Consider the following 25,865-nt stretch of genomic DNA (forward strand, 5'->3'; position numbering starts at 1 on the left):
TCTCTGGGGAAACAGGGCGGAGCAAGCAGCTATGGCTGCTTCTCAGTCCTACCCTAAGAAGCCCTGCTTCTCAGTGTCCCGGTAATCGCTGCAAGTACCTCTGAGAGAAATCCGCCCTCGAGTTCCAACCGATGTCAGATAGTCCAGTTTCTCCTGTATGAGTCTGGGTCCCCAGTGACTTGCCTGGAACTGGAGTTAAGAGCAGTCAGGAGCTTGAGACTCCCTCCCAATTGAAAAAGACAACCGTGTCCTCAGCTGCCAGCCCTTTCCATGTGTGCCTCCGTACCTCTGCACTTTACTTCGGCACCTCCTCTGAGTCTCAGTGTGCTTTTCTCTTTCCTTCTAGTTGTAGAATTTCCACTCAGCCAGCCTTCCTGTGGTTCTGGATGATGTCCGTTTTGTCTTTTAGTTGTATTTTTGAATTGCGAGGCAGCAATTTCTGGTGTTTACCTATGCCGCCATCTTGGTTTCTCCTCTGTGGCTGTGTGTTTGTCTTTTAATAGAAGGAGCAGTTGGAGTATATAAGGACCCTTTTTTAAAAAAAATATTTGTATTGATTTCAAGAGGAAGGGAGAGGGGAGAGAGAGATAGAAATATCAATGATGAGAGAGAATCATCGATTGGCTGCGTCCTACACACACCCCACTGGGGATTAAGTCTGCAACCCAGGCACGTGCCCTTTACCAGAATTGAACCCGGGACCCTTCTGTCCACAGGCCGACACTCCATCCAGTGAGCCAAACCAGCTAGGGCAAGGACCTTTTTCAATATCATTTAATGAGAGAAGTAGTAAAAATGTATTTCCCCCCTTATATTCATTTTATAATGTCCCAAGACTTAGGAAACAAGCCTTTTCACTTTGTTTCTATTAAATTTTTAACATCATTGCTTTCTAAATATCTCTTTAAAATGCTGCCACACAGAGAATAACTTTAAAAGACATTTTCCCCACTATATATCCTTTTAGAAGTCCAGTCTTTCAAAACTTTTTATTGCCCATCACTTTATTTTTGGAGTTAATGATGACGTGGGGGGAACAGAAAATCTCTCTATATATAATAGAGAAATATGCTAATTAACCGGGACGCCTTAATGGGTCGACCGGACAGGTGGAGGTTGCACACACAGTGTTGGGGGCGGGGCAGCAGAGGCCTCCACGTGCCTACACTGGGGGAGGGCCTGATCAGCAGCAGCTGTGGCTGCTTCAAGGGCCGGAGAGGGAGTGGGCAGCGTCTCGCCATTTTGAATTGCGTGCTGGGCTCCTAGTAAGGTAATAATGGAATTTACATTAGAGAATAAGAAAACATGTAACTGAGGATGAGCCTGAGGATCCTCCCTTTCCAATTCCATGGCTAGAGTTCTATTAGTCTTCACTTTTTGTAAAATAACAGTCTACTTGCTAGTGCTTCATCTCCAGTAGCATCTCCTCCAGTATGTCTTTTCCACAGCAGAAACCAGTTACTTAAAGAGATGTTTGTATCTCCTCACTGCCTTTTTCAGAACCATATATTATTAGTTAAAATTATTGATTCTCAATTTAAAGCCTCTTTGTTCATTTCCCTAAAGCTGTCCATAACAAAGTACCACAAACTAGGTGCCTTAAAACAACAGAAATTTATTCTCCAATGGTTCTAGAGCAGTGGTTCTCAACCTTCCTAATGCCGCGATCCTTTAATACAGTTCCTCATATTGTGGTGACCTCCAACCATAAAATTATTTTCATTGCTACTTCATAACTGTAATTTTGCTACTGTTATGAATCATGTAAATACAGTGGGGCCTTGACTTACGAGTGTCCCGACTAACGAGTTTTTCGAGATACGAGCCGTCTCTCAGCCGATTTTTGCTTTGAGTTGCGAGCTAAAATTCGGGTTACGAGCCAGCTTCAGATACCCCACCGCTAGTTGGCGCAGCGAACGTCACAGTGAGTGCCACAACATCAGCCCAGCATCACGTGTCTCACTTGTTCACTTTTTGATTTGACATATGAGTAATTTGAGTTACGAGCTCTGTCACGGAACCAATTAAACTCGTAAGTCAAGGCCCCACTGTATCTGATATGCAGGATGTATTTTCATTGTTACAAACTGAACATAATTAAAGCATAGTGATTAATCACAAAAACAATATGTAATTATATATGTGTTTTCCGATGGTCTTAGGCGACCCCTGTGAAAGGGTCGTTCGACCCCCAAAGGGGTCACGACCCACAGGTTGAGAACAGCTGTTCTAAAGGCTGGAAGACCAAACCTAGGTGTCAACAAGGGCTATGTTCTCTCTGAGACTCAAAGTAGAATTCTTCCTTGCCTCCTCTTACCTTGTGGTGGCCATCAATCCTTGGCTTGTGGCTGCATCACTCCAATCTTTGCCTCTTGTTACTTGCTTGGCTTTCTCCTTGTGTATTTTTGTCTTCACCTCTTCTTATAAGGATACCAGTCATATTGGATTAGGGCCTATCCTAATTCAGTATGCCTCGTCTTAACTTGATTACACCTGCAAAGACCCTACTTCCAAGTAAGGTCACCTTCGCAGACACTGAGGGTTAGCACCATATCTTTGGGAGAAATACAATTCAATCCATGACACCCTCTCAGTATTTTTCTTTCTTGTTTCACTTTCTACATCTCTGATTATTCTTATTGTTGGGAAGTGGCTTGCCCAATACAGGTTTAATTCATTATGATACTTTGAGGACTAGCCCTGTATTTTTCAGGATTAGCAAAGTAGTTGCGACAATTGCATACGCTATCTTTTCTTTCTATTTAAATTTTTAAGTTTGTAAGCTATTACACTTTAATCTTTTTGAATCCTATTGTTTTGTATTTTAAAAGCACACTTGTCCAGTGTTCTATTTCTATAAACTTATTCTCCTTAGTAAAGCAGAATCTTTAAAATGATGGTTTAATAGAGTACAATCCACTTTTACTTATTAATCATTTCATCTAGAAATCCACCAACCATTATTTCAAATGCGGGTGAATTTAATATTCTATAATGATTACAAAAATACAAATAGTGCTTGAAGTGTAAAATTATTGTTGATTTCTTAACTTAAAAAAAAATCCAGTTAGTATCTCAGGACTGGCAAATTGAATGTAATGTCTTCTTTGTTTCATAGCTCAGGAATCTTGCTTTTAAGAAAATTCCCCAGAAATCTTCCCATGCCACTTGTAATGCTCAACATGAGCTTCCTTTACCAAATCCAGTACAGAAGGATACACGAGAAGAAAATTGGCAAGAGTGGAGACAAAGAGATGAGCAGGTACAGCTAAGTAAATCAAATTATTTTGCTTTGATTTTCAATGAATGTATGCATTTGATTTTGTTTCATTTTATTTTACTTACTTTTTAAAAAATATATTCTTATTGATTCAAAGAGAAAGGGAGAGGGAGAAAAAGTCAAACATCAATGATGAGAGAGAACCATTGACTGCTACCTCCTGCACACCTCCCACTGGGGATCGAGCCCAGGACCCTTCAGTCCACAGTCCAACACTTTATCCACTGAGCCAAACCAGCTAGGGCTGTGTGTATGCATTTTTAAAGATGACAGTGCATCTGAGTCTGTAACACTGCTGTTCTGAGGAGCTTTTTGTATTGGTTTAGTTTATGTATTTGCTGCTTCCAATAACAGGTTCTTTTTTTGTGTGTAGTAGAAAAACAGATTGATACATTTATCATTGTTAGTTTTAACAGTTCAAAACAGTTGTTTTGAAAGTTTTTAATTCATCTCCCTTTTTAAAAATGAGAGAGAGGGAAGGTAGAACAACAGGATTAAATTATTTCAAGTAAGAAAATTATGTTTGTAGGGCCAGAGGTCCTTTGTAAAAATACTGAGTGACAGTTTTGCCTAAAAAAAGGACTTTGACAGGAAACTTTTACTTTACAACCTTGATGTGAAATCGTTTATGGCATTTGTTTTTTTTAACCTGATATTTTGTTTTTCTATGCTTCTTAAATATTAATAACTAAACCAAGTAATTTATTAAGACTAATTTCTTTTTTTGTGCTTGGTGTCCAAGAAAATAACATACTGAGCTTGAATATACTCTAGGACAGTGGTTCTTAACCTTCTGGCCCTTTAAATACAGTTCCTCATGTTGTGACCCAACCATAAAATTATTTTCGTTGCTACTTCATAACTGTAATGTTGCTACTGTTATGAATCATAATGTAAATATCTGATATGCAGGGTGGTCTTAGGCGTCCCCTGTGAAGGGGTCGTTTGACCGCCAAAGGGGTCGCGACCCACAGGTTGAGAACCGCTGCTCTAGGAGCTGCTGTATGTGTGGGAAATTAACAGTTACTTGTTTACCTATTAAACTGTCATTTGATCTATTGGGAATAAGTTTTGCACTAGCAGATATTTGGCTTAATAAAGTGGCTGTACCTATCAGGCTTGGGTTACTAGTCTAAAAAGAATTAGACTATATGAAACTATGCTCTTAACATAAATTCTATTAATTATAACATTTTCTTTAGAATTTGTAGTGCCTTAGGCTCATTATGAGCATCAGTTATTACACTAGAACTAACAAAAGTGCTGTTGAAAAGATATTTCCACACACTGGTATACTGGGTAAATCATCTTGTATTATTTTAGGGATTTTGATACTTTTTATTCCCTTCCACAGCATTCTTCTGGTTTACAAATGTAAATATAATGATCTGTTTTTGACAGTAATACAATTTAGCAGTGTCTTCACCAGAAAGAATTTCTCCCAGTGGCACATGGGCACTGGAAAATTAAGGAAAGCTATTCAGATTTTCACCAAAATACACTCTGTGTAATATGGGAACTTGAGCACAGTTATTTGATTGCCTTTCTTCCTGCCTCTACTGACTGCTGCTAAAATGACATGGTCAAGACTTTGCCCTGACTTCATATAAGGACAGATAGATAACATACCACCTGGAATCTATTTTACGGTGTAGAGTAATATATTTTAAAAGTAAGGACCAGGCAGTGACTATACTAGGCAGAAAGCATACAATTATGGTGGCATTCTTTCTGAAACAGTAGGAAAACAACTATGAGAAATTCCAGGTATTGAGGGCTGTGAAAGACAAAAAGCTAGATACAGGGATTTTGCCTGTTATGTGGCTGCTTAGTTCAAACACAAAAGAGAAATTAGGCTAAAACAAAGTTTCCTACTCCTAAATCACAAAATCTATAATGTAAATTTATGTCAACTAAGCCTCATCATAAAATTTGAGAACTGGCATTAAACAACAACCAGATAGACAGTAAAGAACCATCTAGACCACCTACTTATGAGCAAACAGTAGATCTTAGTGATCTTAAGTCAGATGAAGAAATATTTCTGCTACATAAAAGGAAAAGAACATTGTACTTAGTGACCAAAGTGAAAGATTTGCTGCGGGGAATGGAAGTTGATTTTAGACAGTCTCCATTTTTTTGCTTAAATAATTAAAACCAAGTCTAGAATATTTTGTAAAACTCGGGGTGGGGGATACTAATCTGTAATAATAAAAGCATAATATGCTAATTAGACTGGATGTCCTTCCAGACCAAGCCGGAGCTTCGAGGGAAACCCAGGTCCCGGGTGCCTGAGGGAAGCCGGTGCTGGCAGCCAGGGAAGGAAGGCCTACTCTTGCACAAATTTCATGTATCGGGCCTCTAGTGTTATATAACAAGGTGAAACAATAGACTGAGATGAAAAAGTGACTAAGAGACAGAAATTGAAAGGGAGATGGGTAAAGTAAAAAAATTGTGCCCTGCCAGCACAGCCAAGGGTTCAGTGAGTCTGGGGACGGGGGGTTGGGGGGGGGAGGAGGCGAAGGATTAAAGAAAAGACAAAGAGAATATAGCTGGGGCTCATTGGATCTCCTCTGCCTGGATGAGGCCACAGAGAAGGATCCAGCCAGCAAGCTGAGGCTTTATTTTATAGTCAGAGGTAAACAAGGTAGTGGTCACCATAGTTACAGTGTTCTTGTGAATTTCACTTGTTTTGGCAGCACTTGCTGCATCTCCCACAGCCCATTAGCTACCTAGGAAGGATCTAGGGGCGGCCATAAGGTCAAGCTTAATTATGCGAAGAGGGCTCTGCCCTCTAAACTAGGACTTGTTGGTGGCTCTGCCACAGGTCAATCTGAGGCTTTAACTCTAGAGCCGTTACCCACAAAAAATCTGGGAAGTACTAGTAAAATCACAGCAGAATTTGAAACTTCATTGGGAAGACTAAAGAACCAGAGTATACAATTGAGTCAATTGTGTGAAGGAAAATTCGAGATAAATTTTGCCAATACAATTGACATAAGATTGGAACACAGAGCCCTAACTGGTTTGGCTCAGTGGATGGAGCGTTGGCCTGCGGACTGAAGGCTCCCAGGTTTGATTCTGGTCAAGGGCATGTACCTTGGTTGTGGGCACATTCCCAGTAGGGGGTGTGCAGGAGGCAGCTGATGGATGTTTCTACCTCTCTTTCCCTCTTCCTTCTTCTCTGTAAAAAATCAATAAAATATATTAAAAAAAAAAAAGATTGGAACACAGAACTAAAATCCAGCAAAGGCATAATTAGTGGCCCTGAAAGAAGTAGAGCAGAGAGAGTCATTAAAGATAATATAGATAAAAAATGTTCGGAAGCTAAGACTTGAATCTGAACTTGAAAGAAGAACTCAAGTTTTTTAAAAAAACTGAAGTCTTTGTAAAAGTTTTTAACTTTAGGAATGAGAAAACAAGGAAATAATACTATAAATATATGCATGAGAAAAAAATTGCCTACTAAGGATGAAAAGTCAGGTTGGCTACTTTATTATTTTTTTTAAATATATTGATTTTACAAAGAGGAAGGGAGAGGGAGAGAGTTAGAAACATTGATGAGGGAGGAACATCTATCAGCTGTAGGTTGGCTACTTTAAATGCCATAATTGAAATGTTAGGACCAAAAATTCAGTATCTAGCCAAAATGTCATTTGTGTGACTGCTGAATAAATACATTCTCAGAAATAACATTTCTCAAGCAAGGGCTGAGAAAGCATACCACCACTATCCCTTTTGCAAATTTTTTGGAGATGTGCTCCTGTCAATTAAAAGGCAAATCTAAATAAAGAGCACAGCAATTGGAAAGCACCAGTGGTGAGTATTGAAGCTAGTTCAATATAGAATTAACTGTAAATAGTGATTGTAAATGTGGTTATTAAAGAGAACATAGCTATATACCTGAAACTAATATAACTAATATAATATTATATATCAACCATCTTCTATATATATAAAAGCCAGCGACCATAAAGCCATAACGACTGTAATGACCGGTTGCTATGACGCCCACTGTGGCCAGCGAACTGGCCCGATCAGGTACATATGTCTCCTTTTTTCCCCATTGACCCAAGAGCTCTCTCTGTGGTTCACTGAGGCTGATCCCTGCCTGGCCACCGCAGCTTTACTTATTCCTCTGCTCAAACCTGCTCTTTTCCCATTCTTCCCAGTTACTGTTCTCAAAAGTATCCTTTAATAATAACTGCCCACTACTGGACTCTCCCACCCTGATCAAGGGTGGGGCTGGCTGGCCAAATGCTCCACCCCTTCACCCCCACCAGCCCCACCCCTGATAGGCCCACCCCACCCCAATAGGGGCTGGGGCTGGCTGCCCAACCTCCTGCAGCCCCTCCCCCTGGCCGGCCTCATTCCTGATCACACTCCCCACTCCAATAGGGGGCGGGGCTGCACTGGGCCTCTAGTACTTAAATGAAAAGTTAAAAAGCTGAAGCAGGAGTTCATGAAAGAAATCTTTTTCTTATAAAATTGCTTTAAATCAATCTGTAAATACCTGTGCTGGGGAGAAATGGAACGTAGTCTCCTGGAAATTTTAGAGGATGCCTTGTTTCAACAATCAGGAAATACCAGAAAATCATACAGATTTTATCTTTAGTCCTAAGTTTACTCAAAGGGGCTATCACCGTCATGAAAAATGGATCACTGAGACTGGGAGACTTGAGTGTCTGTTTATACATACAGGGTGGGGCAAAAGTAGGTTTACAATTGTGAGACTGCAGAACAGTTTACTATATTATTATTTATGAATTATTGTATTAGTTTCCATACGTACAACTGTAAGCCTACTTTTACCCCACCCAGTATATGGGCAGAACCTCTCATGGGATGTAGTTGCTTCAGAGATTTGAGTCCTTACTAAAGGAGCACTTAAAGTCTTGGTTTATACCAGGGAATGAATGAATGAAAGAACAAACAGATATAGCTCATTTGAAGAAATTTGTCTAAAATGAAATCCCTGTTTATGAAAACAAAAATTAGGAAGGAATAGGTCAGAGGAGTCAATAGGTATTTTACATTTTCATATTCGTAACAAACTATGGTTATTGTTAGTTCCAAGTGTGCCTCTAAATTTACTTATATACAAGACTTCATTTTATGAGTTTTAAATCACTTGAAGAAAAAAAAACATGGCCAATATAGCAAAACTTGTAGCCCTAGCTGGTTTTCTCAGTGGATAGAGTGTCAGCCTTACAGACTGAAGGGTCCCGGGTTCGATTCTGGTCAAGGGCACGTACCTCAGTTGCAGGCTCTTTCCCTGGTCTGGCCTTGTGCAGGAGGCAACCAATCGATGTGTTTCTGTCACCGATATTTCTGTCTTTCCCTCTCTCTTCCACTCTCTGAAAATCAATGGGAAAATATCCTGGGGTGAGGATATTAAAAAACAAAAGCAAAAAAACCAAACTTATAAAGCAAAGGATTATGTGATATATAATGAATTATTGACAATCAAAGGGTAAATGGAAATCTCAAAATTGGAAGTTTTGCTTTGGTATCCTATATAATAAAAGGCCAGCCACCATGTAACAACCAGAATGACCAGGGACCAGAACCACCACGACCCCTGGCAGGGTTAGCCCCACCCCCAAGCAAGCAGTTAGGGCAGCAGTTCTCAACCTGTGTGTCGCGACCCCTTTGGCGGTCGAACGACCCTTTCACAGGGGTCACCTAAGATCATCCTGCATATTAGATATTTACATTATGATTCATAACAGTAGCAACATTACAGTTATGAAGTAGCAATGAAAATAATTTTATGGTTGGGTCACAACATGAGGAACTGTATTTAAAGGGCCAGAAGGTTGAGAACCACTGATAGGGAGACAATGCCAGGGGCTCTAGAATGGCTCAAAGTGAGGAAACAGAAGAAGACAAGGCTTAGGATGCCAACGGTCTGGGAGCTCCATGCAGGGCTGTCCCCCAGCAGGCCAGCAGTTAAGGGCAATCAAGTAGGCAGATGGCCCCTCCCTGTGCTGGCTCCGCCCCCAAGCAAGCGGTTAGGGGCAATCAGGTAGGCAGGCGAGTAGTTAGGGGTGATCAGGTAGGCAGGCCAGCGGTTAGGGGCGATCAGGTAAGCAGATGGCCCCTGGCAGGGCTGGCCCCGCCACCCAGCAAGTTAGGGGTGACCAGGTAGGCAGGCGAGTAGTTAGGGGTGATCAGGTAGGCAGAGGACCCCTCACAGGGCTGCCCCCCCCCCCCAGCAAAGAAAGAGGGAGGCCCAGGCCACTGGCAGTGACTCTGTGGCAGGTGTGCGGCTGGCCAGATCAAAGGGCAAATGGAAATCTCAAAATTGGAAGTTTTGCTTTGGGCCGCAGAGGGAGGCCCAGGCCAGCCAAGCCATCGTATCCCAGCCTGTCCCCTGCAGAGGACAGATGGCAAGCAGTGGCAGCAGTGGGGGTGGGGCCAGCTGCCTGCAGCTGGGGGAAGGAAAGCCCAGATAAGCCCTGATCTCAGGCCAGGCCTATGGACCCTACCTGAGGGGTCCTGGATTGTGAGAGGGTGCAGGCCAGGCTGAGGGACCCCCCCCCCCCCCCCAGCCGCCGAATTTTCATGCACCGGGCCTCTAGTTTTCTATAAAGTACAGGGTTCCTTACTTTGGCATGGATGATAACTTTGGAGAACCTAGACTGTTTTTTAATATATATTTTTCTTTTCCTGTATATATTGTCAATAGTTATTTTTGCTAGTGTGATATAAAGCTATCATCTATTTATTGTGAAACTTTTTTTTTCTAGCTGACTTCTGAAATGTTTGAAGCAGATCTTGAGAAGGCATTGTTGCTAAGTAAATTAGAATATGAAGAACACAAAAAGGTATTTACACGTTTATTCATTTAGCTATATTAGGTTTAAGTGGTCAGAAGTTAGGACCAACCTTCCCAAATTTTGTATTAAAATTCTCTTTAAAATTTGTGGTAACAGAATATTATCAGGCTGTGTTTACTTTGTTTTTCAATTAAAAAATAAAAACATAAAGTCTTTTTAAAAAATATTGATTTTAGAGAGAGGAAGGAAGAGAGAGAGAGAGAAAGAGAGAGACATCAGTGTAAGAGAGAAATATCAATTAATTGCCTCCCTTATGCGCCTTCACCAGGGATCAAACCCCCAACCTGGGTATGTGCCCTTACTGGGAATCAAACCCACCACCTTTTGATGTATGGGTTGATGCTCCAACCAACTGAGCCACACTGGCGAGGGCACACACAGTTTTTATAATAAGGTTCTTCCTCAGGTTTTGAGAGACAACAGAAACGTGGCCTAAGCTTTGTCTGATGATTTGGAATGTTTATTTTAAAAACTTCCTTCCAAATATAAAGGGAAGAGAGGAAATTAACAGCAAATGATTTAACTTATTTTAAATGAACATAGAAAATAAGTAGATTTAAAAATACAAGGTAACTATGAGTACAGGGACATCCATTATGGGACCCTCTGCTGGAGATACACTATAATTAACTAAAGTAAATGGGAGGACATTTCTGATAATTTGTCACTAAGCTGTGATGTTGGGCTGTGTGCTAAAATGCATTCTACATTTTGCAACTCTAGGAACACTTAAGTAAAAAAGTAGTGTTGGTTTCAGTTTCTGTATTTAATCACAAGTTGAATAAATTTTATAGATCAAAAAATTCCCAATACATGTAAAGGACTAAAGTTAAATTATATGAAGATAATATAAATGCTCAATTTACTCAGTAGTTAATCATAAATGGGCCTCTGGTCATGCTTAGGGCCTTTAGGCTATGTCATTGTACACTAGCTTCTTTACTCAAGATGAAGGGAAGAGAATAATTAAAATAACAGGTGATGATTTTGCTATTTACTCATAGCTAAAGGGAAGAGGAAGAAAGCCAATGAGGTGGGCTTTTGTACACTATATATATTAGTTTCATTTTCCATGTCTCTCTATTCCTGTTATCCTGAAAAATCAAGAGTAACTGTAATTTTGTTGTTACTTGTTCATTTAGACACAAACCTGACAATTATAAAAATGGATACAGTTAGCTTTACTGTGACTTAAATCATTTAATGGACTTTCAGGTTACACTGGAAATTTATCAAATTTGGTAGATATATATCTAGATTCTAAGGCTAAAATGGTTAGCTGTATCTTTAGAGGAGGAGTAGAGTAGATGGTATTATGAACTATCATGCATCCAGCCCGTTTTCTTGGTACATAGGTGTAGTACCCAAAAGCGTTGGTTTTATCAAAAAATAATGAACCTCAGGGAATGGAGGAACTTCTTTAATCTGTGATTGCTAGTTTGGTGTGATTACATTGATGTAGTGTAGTCATTGAGTTTTAAGTCAGTTATTTTAATTTAAAAACTGTGCCTGGCTGGTGTGGCTCAGTGGTTGAGCGGCATCTATGAACCAGGAGGTCACAGTTTGATTTCCAGTCGGCACATCTCTCTCGTCATTGGTGTTTCTATTTCTTTCTCCCTCTCCTTTCTTCTCTGAAATCAATAAAAAAAAATTTTTTTTTTTAATACAAAACCTCCCACAAAACTATACTTTAGCTTAAGGATTTTTATAATAACTAAGGTTTGAGATGGCATTATCTATTCTGTTCAATCACTTATTCACCAATTATTTTTTTGAATAGACAAAATGTGCTAGGTACCCAATACAAAGATTAAGACATGGTTCCATTCCTTGGATTTCGTGAAGGAAGACATACATATTTTTATGGCATATAGTATTGAGAGATGTATGTTCTCAGTGCAGAGGGAATTCAGAAAGTTGGAAGAACTTTCTGTGCCTTTGATGGGGATGGATTTTAGGAAAGGATTCTTAAAAGAGGATCTTTCTAAATGTATTAGAAGTTCACAAGTGGGTAAGAGGAAAGTTGGCATTCTTAGGAGGAGTGGCAAGTGTATAAGCATATAGCATTTTAAAAACTATAATTTAGAGACCTGGAATTGCTAGAGATGCTGCCAGAAGAATAAGGTATAAAGAACCTGGTGTACCAGGCTAAGGAGATTAGGTTTTATACATATACAGAGAACTATTGAATATTTTTAACTTCTAGATTGAATTTGGGTTTTCATTTTAGAAACTCATACTATAGCAGTGTAGAAGATGGATTGAGGGAATAAAATTAGAGTGTCAAGCAAAAGAAGATAGGGGAAATAACAAGGTATGAAGAAAAGAGAATAGATTTAAGAGAGGTTTAGTAAATAAACTCAACCAGATATACTGACTAATTTGGATATAAAGTGTGTAGAAAGAATAAGCAAGAATGACTGAGGTTTCTGGCCTAGATAGTTGTGTATGTGAGGGTGGCATTAAACAGGATACTCAGTAAAGGATCAGTCCTTTCTAGGGAATTGGAGATGCTTAATGAACATCCCAGTTGAGTTGTCTGCACATACAGAAATTATCATTGTATAGGTAGAACTTTAAACTTTTGAGTTTGAAGAACAGTGGGTATAAAGCATAAGAATGGGTTAGAATGGAATAATAGTGAATAGCAGGTACATTTTTAAGAACAGAGTTAGGAAAAGAGAAGCTGGTGAAAGGAGACTGAAGAGTAGTCATAAATGCATTGAGAAAATCAAGAAATGCTTGAAAAATAATGTCCTTTGGATTTAGCATTTAAATGGAAGTTGACCTTTTTAGTGTCAAAGAATAGCAGAAGCCAGATTTCAGGGGTTTTGTGGTGTGTGTGTGTGTGTGTGTGTGTGTGTGTGTGTGTGTGTAAGCAAATTGATGGTAGATTATTGTTTTAAGTTTGTTCCAGAAATGGAGAATAGGGTGGCAAGTTGGAGGGGTTAATAGACCAAGGTAAGCATCTTGTTTTTATTTTAATGGTTAAGATGCAAGAGATTGACTATATAAATAAACGGGTATCTTTTTATACAAGTTGGCTAGCCTTAGTTTTTATATGTTATTTGCTTTTTATTTTTAAAAAGAAAATGTTAATGAACATATTACCTGTTGGTGAGTTAGTTTTGCTACTGTAAAGTAAGCTTAATGGTTGTCTATAATTCTTTTTAGGAGTATGAAAATAATGAAAATGCTTCAACTCAGTCAAAGGTTGTGAATAAAAAAGATAAAAGAAAGAATCATCAGGGAAAAGACAAACCTCTCACAGTACCATTAAAAGATTTTCAATCTGAAGGTAATATATGTGTGAAATCTGTATGTAGAGTAACTGTTCTAAGTCTTTGTTTACTTGATTTGTAAGTACATTTCTAATTTTTAAAGTAAGTAAAAATGGTTTTGTTAATCTGCTACTTAGAATGTAGAATGTAATCCTGTTTGGAAATAAACCATTTAGATGTTAAAGTAATTTAAATCAATCATTAAAACCCCATAAAACTAGAATTTATCTTTTTGTATTTCTAATTTTGTCCCTTTTCTAAAACTCACTGAAAATAAAAATGAACATTTATAGTTTTTAAGTCATTATGAGACATATTTTTGTCCTTATACATAAAGTGATTTGGTTTAAACTAGATCAGGAATAGTATCTTTAGGTTTCATCCATTATTGGTCAACCTCCTCAAATTATCTGGAGCTACATCTTATAAAATTAAAATACAAATTTTTAGAATGAGAGGTATTACCAGAAAATTCTTTATAATATCATTTATAAATTTTTTTTTATCAAAAAGAGAAGATAGAAGAAAATTGTACCATCCACTAAATTTTTTAAGACAGACCACTAAACACTTTACTTTTGATGTTGGAAATGATGAAAACCCTAGATATCACACTATTCATGTGTGGCAACTTAAATATAAATTAGTTAAAATGAACTAAAATAAAAATTTTTTAAATGTTGCATTAGGCACATTTCAAATGCTCAGTAGCCATGTGACCAGTAGCTTCTATATCAGACAGCAGTCAGAAAATTATTTTGAACAGCACTGTGATTATACCAACCAAGTGGACAGTTGTTTGTTCAATGGCAGAGCAGCATATTTGATTTATATGAATTTAGCGTTAATACATTGGGCATTTGTTCTGTGAGGATTAATAATACCATAGCAATAATCTCGAAAAAAACCCCAAAACACCCTACTGGTACTGTTTTCAGAAACAAGCCTAATGAAAGTAGGAATAAATTTAGAGGATTATATTGCTCTCCTTTAAGGATCAGGAAAATTGCTTTGTTTTGGGGTTAAAAAGACCAGATGTATGCTAAAATAAAATTTCCAATTTTAGTAAGAAAGATTTTATATAAGAAATATTTTCTTAAAAATTAAGCAGAAGCATGTAAAGAAACTCAATTTTCCATATGTTTGATTTATTAAGTGTTATATAAATGTATTAGATGGATTGAGAAAGACATCGGTATAATACTGTTAAAGGAGAAACAATTATAAGATGTGATTAACACATTCTTCCTCAGGTTCTGGCATCACATTGTATGCTAAGTAGAATAGGCTAGTAAATTGTAATCTACTAAGATTTAGTAGTTAGATCTGAAACTTGTGATTTTGACATTTACTATTTTTATGGACTCTATTCTGATTAGTGAATGCTTTAGAAAACTGGTTCAACTTTTAGATTCTCAATCATAAGAAAGCTATTCTATTCAATTATTAGTCCTTGAGAATGGAGAATTTTTGCTGTCCACAAGAAGCCTTATTAAATATTAGATATCCTGATAATTTTCAATTTAAATAAGAACACTTGTTCCCTATTTGTACTTTAGTTTCAGTCTTCTGTGTGGATTCCCTTATGTCTTCCTTTTTCTCATTCTGTAATCCCTTTTCACAAATGCTATTGTTACTAAGAAAATGATTTCTTTAATCTAGATATATTTGTTTTGCCTTCTTTTGTGTTCTATAAATATACGTTAATTTTTAGAATTTTTATAGTATATCAAATCACTATGAAGCATTTTTTAAAACAAAACCTAGCTAATAGTTTTAAAGGACATAAATGATTATTTGACTTTTTATTTTATTCCACAAAGGCAGTGGTCTGTATAGTTTTTGCAGTCATAGTATCCTGTGATTTGATTTTAGACATATTTTGTGCCCTCTCAAATTCTCTCCTCCTTCCAAACATACTATGTGAAACCAAAACTTAAATGACGTGGGATTCAAATGTTTAAAATTTAATAATACCCCTTTGTTATGGGTGGCATTTACTGGAATGTAAGACCTAGTCCCAAAGCTGAACGAATTAATAGTTATATACTGAATTTTAACATCTTATCTTTAGAAGAGTAAATCTGATGAATCCTAGGCAACCCCCAAATGACTTCTGAAACTCATAATTTTGAAATTCTCTTGTTACTTTGTTTAAATATTTTTTACATATTAAAATATTTTATCTGTTAATTTCCTTCAATGAAGTATCACCATTCTATTTTACAGATCACATTAATAAAAAGACAGAGGTAAGTGTTGTAACCATCTTTATTTTAGAAAATATTTCATGATTATAAGAATAATACTTCAATGTTTAGTAGTAGGTCTTTTTTTGAGTCATAGTCATTTACGGAACAACCCATAGGTTTTTCATGAGTAAACTCAATCATGTTTCTGGCAATTATAAGGATATAAAATATATTGTGTCAGAATAAGCATATGATTATTTGCATGAAATATAATGTAATGTCATTTGGCTTTAGCATCCTGATTTGTGTGTGCCTGTGAGTCAAAAGGTTATGACATGTAAGTTAAAACTTTAGGGAAAGTCTGTATTTTATTATCAGTCTGTATTTTAATCTTCATTAAAAACATCCTGAAATACCATGTCTTTAGGTATTTTGGAATTAAAAAATTGTGAGGTAAACTTTAATTATATAGTTTATACCCATGAATAAGATTAACCTGATCATATACTTTTCTTACCATTCACCTTTAGAGGGTAGTATAGCTATAACTTCCTAGTGTTCTTGGTACCTTTTTAAAAAAATTCCATAAAGCCTCTACAAACCCTTTAGAATTAGGAAATGAGACTACTATACAATATATTTTAATATTGAGGATGGTACTAAAAATTGTTGAGTTCTTTTTACTTCTTTAGGTAATATTGAAAGTTTTATTATTCTTATATGATGTATGTGTATCTTGTCGATAATTCCATTAATTGATTTTTTAATGGCCAGCTATATTTCTTGGTTTCACTTTAGAACACATACATGGTTCTTAATAATTTTTTGTTGTTTCATGCATTTGCTTGACAAGTCAGGGATAATAAATTCATATATATGAAAATAAAATTTAAATAACTTTGTTACTATATTAATAATATAGTTCTTAACTATTCACAACAAACTCAGAATTAATTTGTTGGTGAAACAGATGTTAGAAGTTTTTTTGAATTTATTTACAAACAACTGTCACCAATTCTTAGATTAAACTTAAATGACCACAAATATGGACTATTAATTTTATGTTTGAAAGTGGAAGACATGTACTTTTAGATTGATTCCAATTTTTTTAATCCACTGATTAAAAAATGAACATTAGCTTTATGTGAATAAGCAAGTAGATAGAAAATGGTACACCATATTCCTAAGAAACTACCCCCAACTGTTAGTAGAAGAAAAAATAATTTTTATGAACTGTTTCATGCTTACTTTTTCTTCTTTACTGATTTGAAAGAAGGGAAAAAAAGGCAGTCTGACCAGGATTTCATCTATTTAATATATGTACTTAATCTGAGTTGTATTTAAAGAAGCATAGGTATGTGACATAGCCTATATTTTGTTTTTCATTATAATTTTGTTTTTGAGAATGAGAAAAGGTTTTATTTTAAACTCAGCAAGTCCTAGCACCTTTATGTTGAGTAGTTCTTCCTTTGGCTTTTCTCCTCTTTTTAAAAATTAAATTTATTGGGGTGACTGGTTAATAGTATCATATGGGTTTCAAGTGTGTATTTCTATGAAATGTCATCTATATATTGCATTGTGTGCCCACTACCCTAAGTCAAACCATCTTCCGTGACAATATATTGGACCTTCTTGGTCCCCCAACTCCCCACTCCCTTTCTTCTGGTAACCACCATACTGTTCATGAATTTCAGTTTTATTTCACACATATGAGTGAAATCATATGGTCTTTAGATTTTTCTGACTGACTTATTTTGCTTAGCCTAATATTCTGAAGGTACATCCATGTTGTCACAAATGGCAATATTTTATCTTTTCTTATGGCTGGCTCAGTATATTGCATTGTATGTACGTACCACATCTATATCCAATCCTCTATCGAAGGACACTTTTGTTTCCATGTCTTGGCCGCCATGAATAATGCTGCAGTGAACATAGGGGTGCATATATCTTTGCGAAAAAAAATTTTTTCAAGTAGATACCCTGAAGAGGGATTGCTAGGTCATATGGTAACTCTATTCTTAATTTTTTGAGGAACCACAAGACTATTCTATATAGTGGCTGAATCAGTTAGTCTACATTCCCACCAGCAGTGAATGTGGGTTCCCTTTTCTCCATAACCTCTCCAACACTTGTTATTACTTGTCTTGTTGATAATACTCATTCTAATAGGTGGTATCTCATTGTAGTTTTGCGTTGCATTTCCCTAATAGCTTTGAAGTTGAACATCTTTTCATGTATCAGTTGGTTGTATGTCTTCTTGGGAGAGATATTTGTTCAGGTCCTCTGCCTATTTTTAACAAATTATTTTGTTGATATTATTACAGATGTCCCCTATTCCTATCCCCCCTTTGCTCCCTTACACCCAAACCCCACCCCACCTGTACTATTGTCTGTGTTCATGGGCTGTGCATATATGTATATAATATATTTGGTTAATCTCTTTTCAACTCCTTGCCTCCCTTCCATCTGAGATCTGTCAGTCTGTCCCATGCATCTATGTCTCTGGACCTATTTTGTTCAACAGTTTATTTTGTTCATTATATTCCACATGTAAGTGAGATCGTATGGTATTTATCTTTCTCTGACTGGCTTATTTCACTTAGTATAGTAACATCCACGTCTGTCCATGCTTCACAAAAGGTAAGATTTCCTTATTTTTTATGGCCACATAATATTCCATTGTATAAATGTACCACAGCATTTTTATCCACTCATTTACTGATGGGCACTTGGGCTGTTTCCAGAACTTGGCCATCTATAATAATAAAAGGGTAATATGCTAATTAGACCGGACGTCATTCTGGACGTCCTTCTTGACAAAGCCGGGGCCGGAGGGAAGCCAGCCTGGGTCCCAAGTGCCTGTGGGTGGCCCGAGGGAAGCCAGCCTGGATCCCGGGTACCTGCGGGCAGCTGAAGGAGGGAAGCAGCCCAGATCCCGGGTGCCTGTGGGCGGCCAGAGGAGGGAAGCAGCCCGGGTCCTTGGTGCCTGCCGGCGGCTGGAGGAGGAAGCCCAGGTCTCAGATGCCAGAGGGAAGCTGGTGCTGGCAGCCGAGGGAAGGAAGGCCTGCTCTTGCACGAATTTTTGTGCATCGGGCCTCTATTTATAAATAATGCTGCAATGAACATAGGGGTGCATATATCCTTTTGAATTGGGGTTTTGGGAGTCTTTGGATATATTCCCAGAAGTGGGATCACTGGGTCAAAAGGCAGTTCCATTTTTAATTTTTGAGGGAAATCCATACTGCTTTCCACAGTGGCTGCACTAATCTGCATTCCCACCAACAGTGCACAAGGTTTCCCTTTTCTCCACATCCTCACCAGCATATATTGTTTGTTGATGGTAGTCATTCTAACAGGTGTGAGGTGATACCTCCTTGTTTTAATTTGCATCTCTTTGATGATCAGTGACTTTGAGCATTTTTTCATGTCTCTTGGCCATCTTTGGAGAAGTGTCTATTTAGGTCCTTTGCCCATTTTTTAATTGGATTGTTTATCTTCCTTTTGTTAAGCTGTATGAGTTCTTTATATACATTGGATATTAACCCTTTATTAGATACTAGGGGCCCAGTGCATGAATTCATGCACCTTGAAAGGAACTGTAGGCTGCGAGGCTGCAGTGGGCACAGAGGTGGGTTTCGGTCCATCCTCTGTGCCTCCGCCTGGCCCTTCCTGCTGTGGCCCCAGGTCCCCTCTCTACCTGCAGCCCTGCTCCCGCTGCCACAACTCCCATGCGCTGACGGCGCTAGCCCTGCTCACACCCCCTGACGGCGTGGAGCAATTGGGGCCGGCCCCAGCAGCGGGTGCGAGTGGGACTGGTGCTGGCAGCAGGTGCGAGCACCAGGTGGGCCCATGGTGCACAGGAGCGAAGAATTTTCATTAACTACCAAAGGCTCGCCCCAGTGACAGCGACCAGCAGGCCCTGCCTTGGTCTGGCACCCCCGCTTACCAGCTCCACCATCCTGCCGCGGCCGATGCCCGCCATGTTCCCTGCACAGCACCTGGTGGTCAGCACATGTCATAGCAACCAGTTGTCTGGTTGTTCCATTTGTTCCGCTCTTTGGTCTATTTGCATATTAATTTTTTATTATATAGGATATCATTGCCAAATATGTTATCCCATAAGGGGCTCCCTTTTCATTTTGTTGATGGTTCATTTTGCTGTGCAGAAGCTTTTTATTTTGATGTAGTCTCATTTGTTTTTTTCTATTTCTTCTCATTATAACAGTCCCTTAAGCATTTCTACAGTGCTGGTTTGGTGGTGACAAACTTCTTTACCCTTTTTTGTCTGGGAAGGTCTTTATTTCAACATCTATTTTGAATGTTAGTCTTGCTGGATATAGTAATCTTGGTTTGGGGTCCTTGCTTTTCATTACTTTGAATACTTCATGCCATTCCCTTCTGCCTGTAGAGTTTCTGATGAGAAATCAGATGACAGCCTTATGGGAGTTTATTGGTAGGTAACAAATTGCTTTTGTCTTGCTGCTTTTAAGATTTTCTCTTTGTCTTTAATTTTTGGCATTTTAATTATGATGTGTCTGAGCATGGGCCTGTTTGGGTTCTTCTTGCTTGTGAGTCTGTGCCTCCTGAACTTGTATGACTTTTTTGTTCACTAGGTTAGGGAAATTTTCTGCCATTATTTTTTCAAACACATTCTCTAGCCCTTGCGCACTTTCTTCTCCTTCTGGCACTCCTATAATGCAAATATTGTTGCATTTCATGTTGTCCCACAGCTCCTTTAAGCTGTCCTGTTTTTTAATTGATTTTTTTTTTTTTTGGTTCTCTGATTGAGTGATTTTTTTCTACTCTGTTTTCTAATTCACTGATCTGATCCTTGGCTTTCCCTAATCTGCTGTGTATTCCTTCCACTTTGTTCTTTATTAGTGCTATGTCATTCTTCATAGTTACTATATATTATGATGTTGAGCATATTTGCCACCATTATTTTGAACTGTATGTCTGATAAATTTCTTACCTCCATTTAATTTAGCTCTTCTTCTGGAGAATTCCATCTCTCTCTTTTGTTTAGAATTTTTGTGTTCTTTCGTTTGGGGGGTATTTATTTATTTATTTATTGGTCTCTCCATTTTGGCTGCTTGTTTGTGACTATGTAATTACGTAGATCTGTTATGCTTCCCAATCTCTGGTGCAGGACAGTGTCAGACACTGTTTCTGTGTGGCACTGCATATCCTGTTTGGAGCTATCAGCAATCCAAAGCTTGTGTCTCCCTTTGCTGGGGCTGGGTGCCTTTGGAAGATGTGCACCAAGGTCTGCTTTACCTAGCAGGGGGTAAAGCATTTTTCAATAGGGTGGGGCAATTGCTTTTCCCCCAGGCAAAAACCACCTGGATAGTAAAGGTTCACCAGAGACAGATGCCCTCTGCAGCATGAGGCAATGACTCCGCACAGGAAATTCAGGTGACTACCTTCAGAGGTCTAATCCCAGAGCCCCCATCCTGGCTTCTGCTCACACAGCACTAGTTCACTCTGTCAGAGCCCAAGTTGAGTGGCTGCATGTGAAATTTTGTGTGTTGGCCCTTTTAACGGGTGCCTGACTTTCCAGCTCTCTTTCCCTGGCAGACAGCAACCCTGCTGCTATTCACAGCCAAATGTTACGTGGACACCTTTCTCAGTTCTGGTTCTCTGAGCTGGGGAGCCCAGCCTGGGGTTTAGACTCCAGAGTTCTCAGTGGGAACCCCCCACAGCTGAGATATCCTTCAGGAACTTCAGCTGCTGCCTGTAGGAGCCCAGCCAGCCCTTTCGCTCCTTGGCACCTCCTACCTGTCTCTGTGCGGCTCTACTTTCTGTCTTTGGCTATCAGGAATCTCTTCAGCTAGTCTTCAGTTGATTATTCAGGACAGTTTTTTTCAGTATTTTAGTTGTAATTCCACTTTGGTTCTGGGAGTTCGTCAGTGTAGCATCCACTTACTCTGCTGTCATTTTGGAATCTCCTCTTTCTTTGTTGATGAGTCTGGTCAAAGGTTCATCGATCTTGTTTATCTTTTTTTAAAAGTATGTTTTTATTGATTTCAAAGAGAGTAAGGGAGAGGGAGAGAGGGATAGAAACCTCAATGATGAGAGAGAATCATTGATCACCTGCCTCCTGGATGCCTCCTACTGGGGATTGAGCCCACAACTCTAGCATGTGCCCTGACCGGGCATTGAACCATTTGGTTCATGGGTCGACGCTCAATCACTGAAGCACACTGGCCAGACTTGTTTATCTTTTTAAAAAACCAGCTCTTGGTTTCATTGATCTTTTGTATTGTTTTATTTTTTAGTTTCTGTATCATTTATTTCTGCTCTGATCTTTATTATTTCCTTCCTTTTACTTATTCTGGGCTTTGTTTGTTGGTTTGGTTTTTTTTTTTTAGCTCTTTTAGGTGTTGGGTTAGAATGGTTTATTTGAGATTTTTCTTGCTTCTGCAATGCTGTGAACTTCCCTCTCAGGACTGCTTTCTCTGTGTCCCATGGATTTGGGGTTGTTGTGCATTCATTTTCATTGGTTTCCAGGTAATTTTTCTTTTAAAAAAATATTTTTTATTGTTGATAGTCACCATAAATGTGAAGGCTTATGTCTAGACTCTCAATTATGTTCCCGAGACCTATAGGGCTATACTAACAGAACCACCATTATACTGTCTTTTACATTATATGCTTGGCATATAATAAGTGTTCATAATTTGAGTTAAATTGAATTGGCTAGATATTAAATTTTAAAATCTGTGGTGTGTGTGCGCTCGCGCGTGCATGCGTGTGCGCTTAATCCCTTCATGTTTTTTCATTCAGCCCCCAAAGCCCTTCCCCTCTGACAGCAGTCAGTCTGTCAATGTAACCAGACCTTTGTTTCTATTTTGTGGAACTGCACTCTTTTAAGGAAATGAAATCCAGCGGCTAATTAGTTGCCATCATCATGCTATTCCTTCCACAGAAGCTCAGCAATGTTTTAAGCATGTTATTTTTAAATGAAATCTTATTGGAATGTACCTGAATTATTTTTTCAAGCAGTAGCCTTAGTAGACTCGTGGGCAAGTTTATTTAACTTTCCTGAGGCCATGATTATTTTGTGGGAAAATAATTCTTGTTCTATGAACCTCTTATAGCATTAATGAGATTCAAATCCTATCTAATAATAGGCAAACATGGTAATTAACTGTACCTCCGGCACGCTTCCCATCGGCTAATCAGGGCGATATGCAAATTAACTGCCAACCAAGATGGTGGCCCTCAGCCAGGCAGCTGAAGCGAACAGGAGGCTTGCTTGCTCTAGTGATGGAGGAAGCCAAGGTTCCCCACCTCCCGCCGCCCAGCTCTGAGCTGCACTCTAAGCAACTATGTTGCAATTATAGAAGCTAAACAATCCCCAGAAACCTGCTTTCAGCCAGCCGGGCCTCCGAGCTGGAGTTGCAACAGTGTTTCAATTATAGAAGCTAAACAAAGCCCAGATACCTGCTTTCAGCAGCTGAGGTCTCAGAGCTGGAGCTGAGCCTCAGAGCTAAAGCCGGCTGTCAGCTCCAGTGACAGCCATAGAAGGTAAATAAATCCCAGAATAAAAAAGAAAAAAGAAAAAAAAGGAGAGGTTGGGAGCTTCAGTCACCCACCAGCCTGAAAACGGCCCTCAGCCCCTCACCCAGACTGGCCAGGCACCCCAGTGGGGACCCCCACCCTGAAGGGGGTGTGACCAGCTGCAAACAGCCATCATCCCCTCATCCAGGCTGGCCAGGCACCCCAGTGGGGACCCCCACCCTGAAGGGGATGTGACCAGCTGCAAACAGCCATCATCCCCTCATCCAGGCTGGCCAGGCACCCCAGTGGGGACCCCCACCCTGAAGGGGGTGTGACCAGCTGCAAACAGCCATCATCCCCTCATCCAGGCTGGCCAGGCACCCCAGTGGGGACCCCCACCCTGAAGGGGGTGTGACCAGCTGCAAACAGCCATCATCCCCTCATCCAGGCTGGCCAGGCACCCCAGTGGGGACCCCCACCCTGAAGGGGGTGTGACCAGCTGCAAACAGCCATCATCCCCTCATCCAGGCTGGCCAGGCACCCCAGTGGGGACCCCCACCCTGAAGGGGGTGTGACCAGCTGCAAACAGCCATCATCCCCTCATCCAGGCTGGCCAGGCACCCCAGTGGGGACCCCCACCCTGAAGGGGGTGTGACCAGCTGCAAACAGCCATCATCCCCTCATCCAGGCTGGCCAGGCACCCCAGTGGGGACCCCCACCCTGAAGGGGGTGTGACCAGCTGCAAACAGCCATCATCCCCTCATCCAGGCTGGCCAGGCACCCCAGTGGGGACCCCCACCCTGAAGGGGGTGTGACCAGCTGCAAACAGCCATCATCCCCTCATCCAGGCTGGCCAGGCACCCCAGTGGGGACCCCCACCCTGAAGGGGGTGTGACCAGCTGCAAACAGCCATCATCCCCTCATCCAGGCTGGCCAGGCACCCCAGTGGGGACCCCCACCCTGAAGGGGGTGTGACCAGCTGCAAACAGCCATCATCCCCTCATCCAGGCTGGCCAGGCACCCCAGTGGGGACCCCCACCCTGAAGGGGGTGTGACCAGCTGCAAACAGCCATCATCCCCTCATCCAGGCTGGCCAGGCACCCCAGTGGGGACCCCCACCCTGAAGGGGGTGTGACCAGCTGCAAACAGCCATCATCCCCTCATCCAGGCTGGCCAGGCACCCCAGTGGGGACCCCCACCCTGAAGGGGGTGTGACCAGCTGCAAACAGCCATCAGCCCCTCACCCAGGCTGGCCAGGCACCCAAGCGGGACCCCCACCCTGATCCGGGACACCCTTCAGGGCAAACCAGCCAGCCCCCACCCGTGTACCAGGCCTCTATCCTATATAGTAAAAGGGTAATATGCAAACTGACCCTAACAGCAGAAGGACTGGGAATGACTGGTCACTATGACACACACTGACCACCAGGGGGCAGATGCTCAATGCAGGAGCTGCCCTCTGGTGGTCAGGGCGCTCTCACATGGGAGGAGCTCTGCTCAGCCACAAGCCAGGCTGATGGCTGCCAGTACAGCGGTGGTGGTGGGAGCCTCTCCTGCCTCCTCAGCAGCGCTAAGGATGTCCGACTGCAGTTTAGGCCTGCTCCCCGCTGGCAAGTGGACATCCCCCGAGGGCTTCCGGGCTGCCAGAGGGATGTCTGATTGCCATCTTAGGCCCAATCCCCCGGGGAGCGGGCCTAAGCCAGCAGGTGGTCATCTCCTGAGGGGTCCCAGACTGCGAGAGGGCCGGGCTGAGGGACCCCCGAGTGCACAAATTTTTGTGCACCGGGCCTCTAGTAAAGTAATGTTTGTGTAAGTTCTTTGCAAAATAGAAAGTGCTGTACAAAATTTTAAATGTCATTTTGTGTATTTATTAAACACTGATACATAATAATTTTTTTCTCTAAAACACTTTTTAACATAATGTGAAGAGAAAAGGATGAACAGTCATTGAACTGTTGGGTCATTTGCTCACGAATTCAATTAAGATGGATAAAATTAGGACTTTTATAGCTCAAGAATGTAGGACATAGGTGGAACCAATGAGAGTGACATTTTCTTTAGTTCCTGACTTCAAAACAGGAAGTTGGAGAGGCAGTGCTACTTTTCTTGAATTAAAACCTTCTTTGATACAAAGGACACCTTCAGGAATGTGAAAAGAGAAGCCACAGAATGAGAGAACATATTTGCTAATCATATATTTGATAAGAGACTTGTATCTAGAATATATAAAGAACTCTTAGAACGCAAAAATAAAAGCAACCCAATTAAAAAGTGGGTTGAGTAGACATACTCCAGAAAGATGCAAATGTCCAAAAGAATATGAGTAGACATACTCCAGAAAGATGCAAATGTCCAATAAGCACTTGAAACAATGCATCAGAGAAATGCAACTCGAAACCACAATGAAATAGCTCTCCACACCTACTCTAGTGGCCGAGTAGTTTAGTGGGTTTAGAGCATTATCCTAATAGGCCAAGGTTGCAGGTTCAATCCCTGGTCAAGGCACACACCAGAATCAACCAGTGAATGCTTAAATAAGTGGAACAACAAATCGATATTTCTATCCCTCTCTGAAATCAATCAATGAAAAAGAAAGACAGCCTTGACTGGGTGGCTCAGTTGGTTGGAGCATTGTCCTGTACACCAAAAGGTTGGGGGTTTGATTCCTGGTCAGGGCACAGACCTAGGTTGAGGGTTTGATCCTGGTCGGGGTGTGTACAGGAGGCAACCGATTGCTGCTTCTCGCTCACATCAATGTTTCTCT

At 40.2% G+C, this 25,865-nt stretch overlaps 1 protein-coding gene and 1 long non-coding RNA gene across 4 annotated transcripts in view; one reads left to right on the forward strand and one right to left on the reverse strand.

The window, feature by feature from the left end:
• GKAP1 (G kinase anchoring protein 1) overlaps positions 1–25,865 on the forward strand; it is a 65,463-nt gene that overhangs the window by 16,010 nt on the left and 23,588 nt on the right. For all 3 annotated transcript variants that reach the window (XR_001362518.1, XM_005868280.2, XM_005868281.2), the window contains exons 3-6: positions 3,119–3,262; positions 10,033–10,110; positions 13,297–13,420; positions 15,633–15,655. Coding sequence is in view for 2 of the 3 variants with exons in the window: in XM_005868280.2 (XP_005868342.1) it covers positions 3,119–3,262; positions 10,033–10,110; positions 13,297–13,420; positions 15,633–15,655 (369 nt within the window). In the remaining variant the exon portion in view is untranslated. The remainder of the gene's footprint in view (positions 1–3,118; positions 3,263–10,032; positions 10,111–13,296; positions 13,421–15,632; positions 15,656–25,865) is intronic.
• LOC106726446 lies at positions 10,298–21,726 on the reverse strand. The gene is made up of 3 exons (XR_001362522.1): positions 21,714–21,726; positions 20,287–20,288; positions 10,298–10,381 (listed from the first exon to the last, which is right to left on the reverse strand). It is a non-coding gene; the product is annotated as an uncharacterized LOC106726446 (long non-coding RNA).

This window comes from Myotis brandtii, unplaced genomic scaffold (genome assembly GCF_000412655.1).
Source record: "Myotis brandtii unplaced genomic scaffold, ASM41265v1 scaffold266, whole genome shotgun sequence".
Lineage (NCBI taxonomy): Eukaryota > Metazoa > Chordata > Mammalia > Chiroptera > Vespertilionidae > Myotis > Myotis brandtii.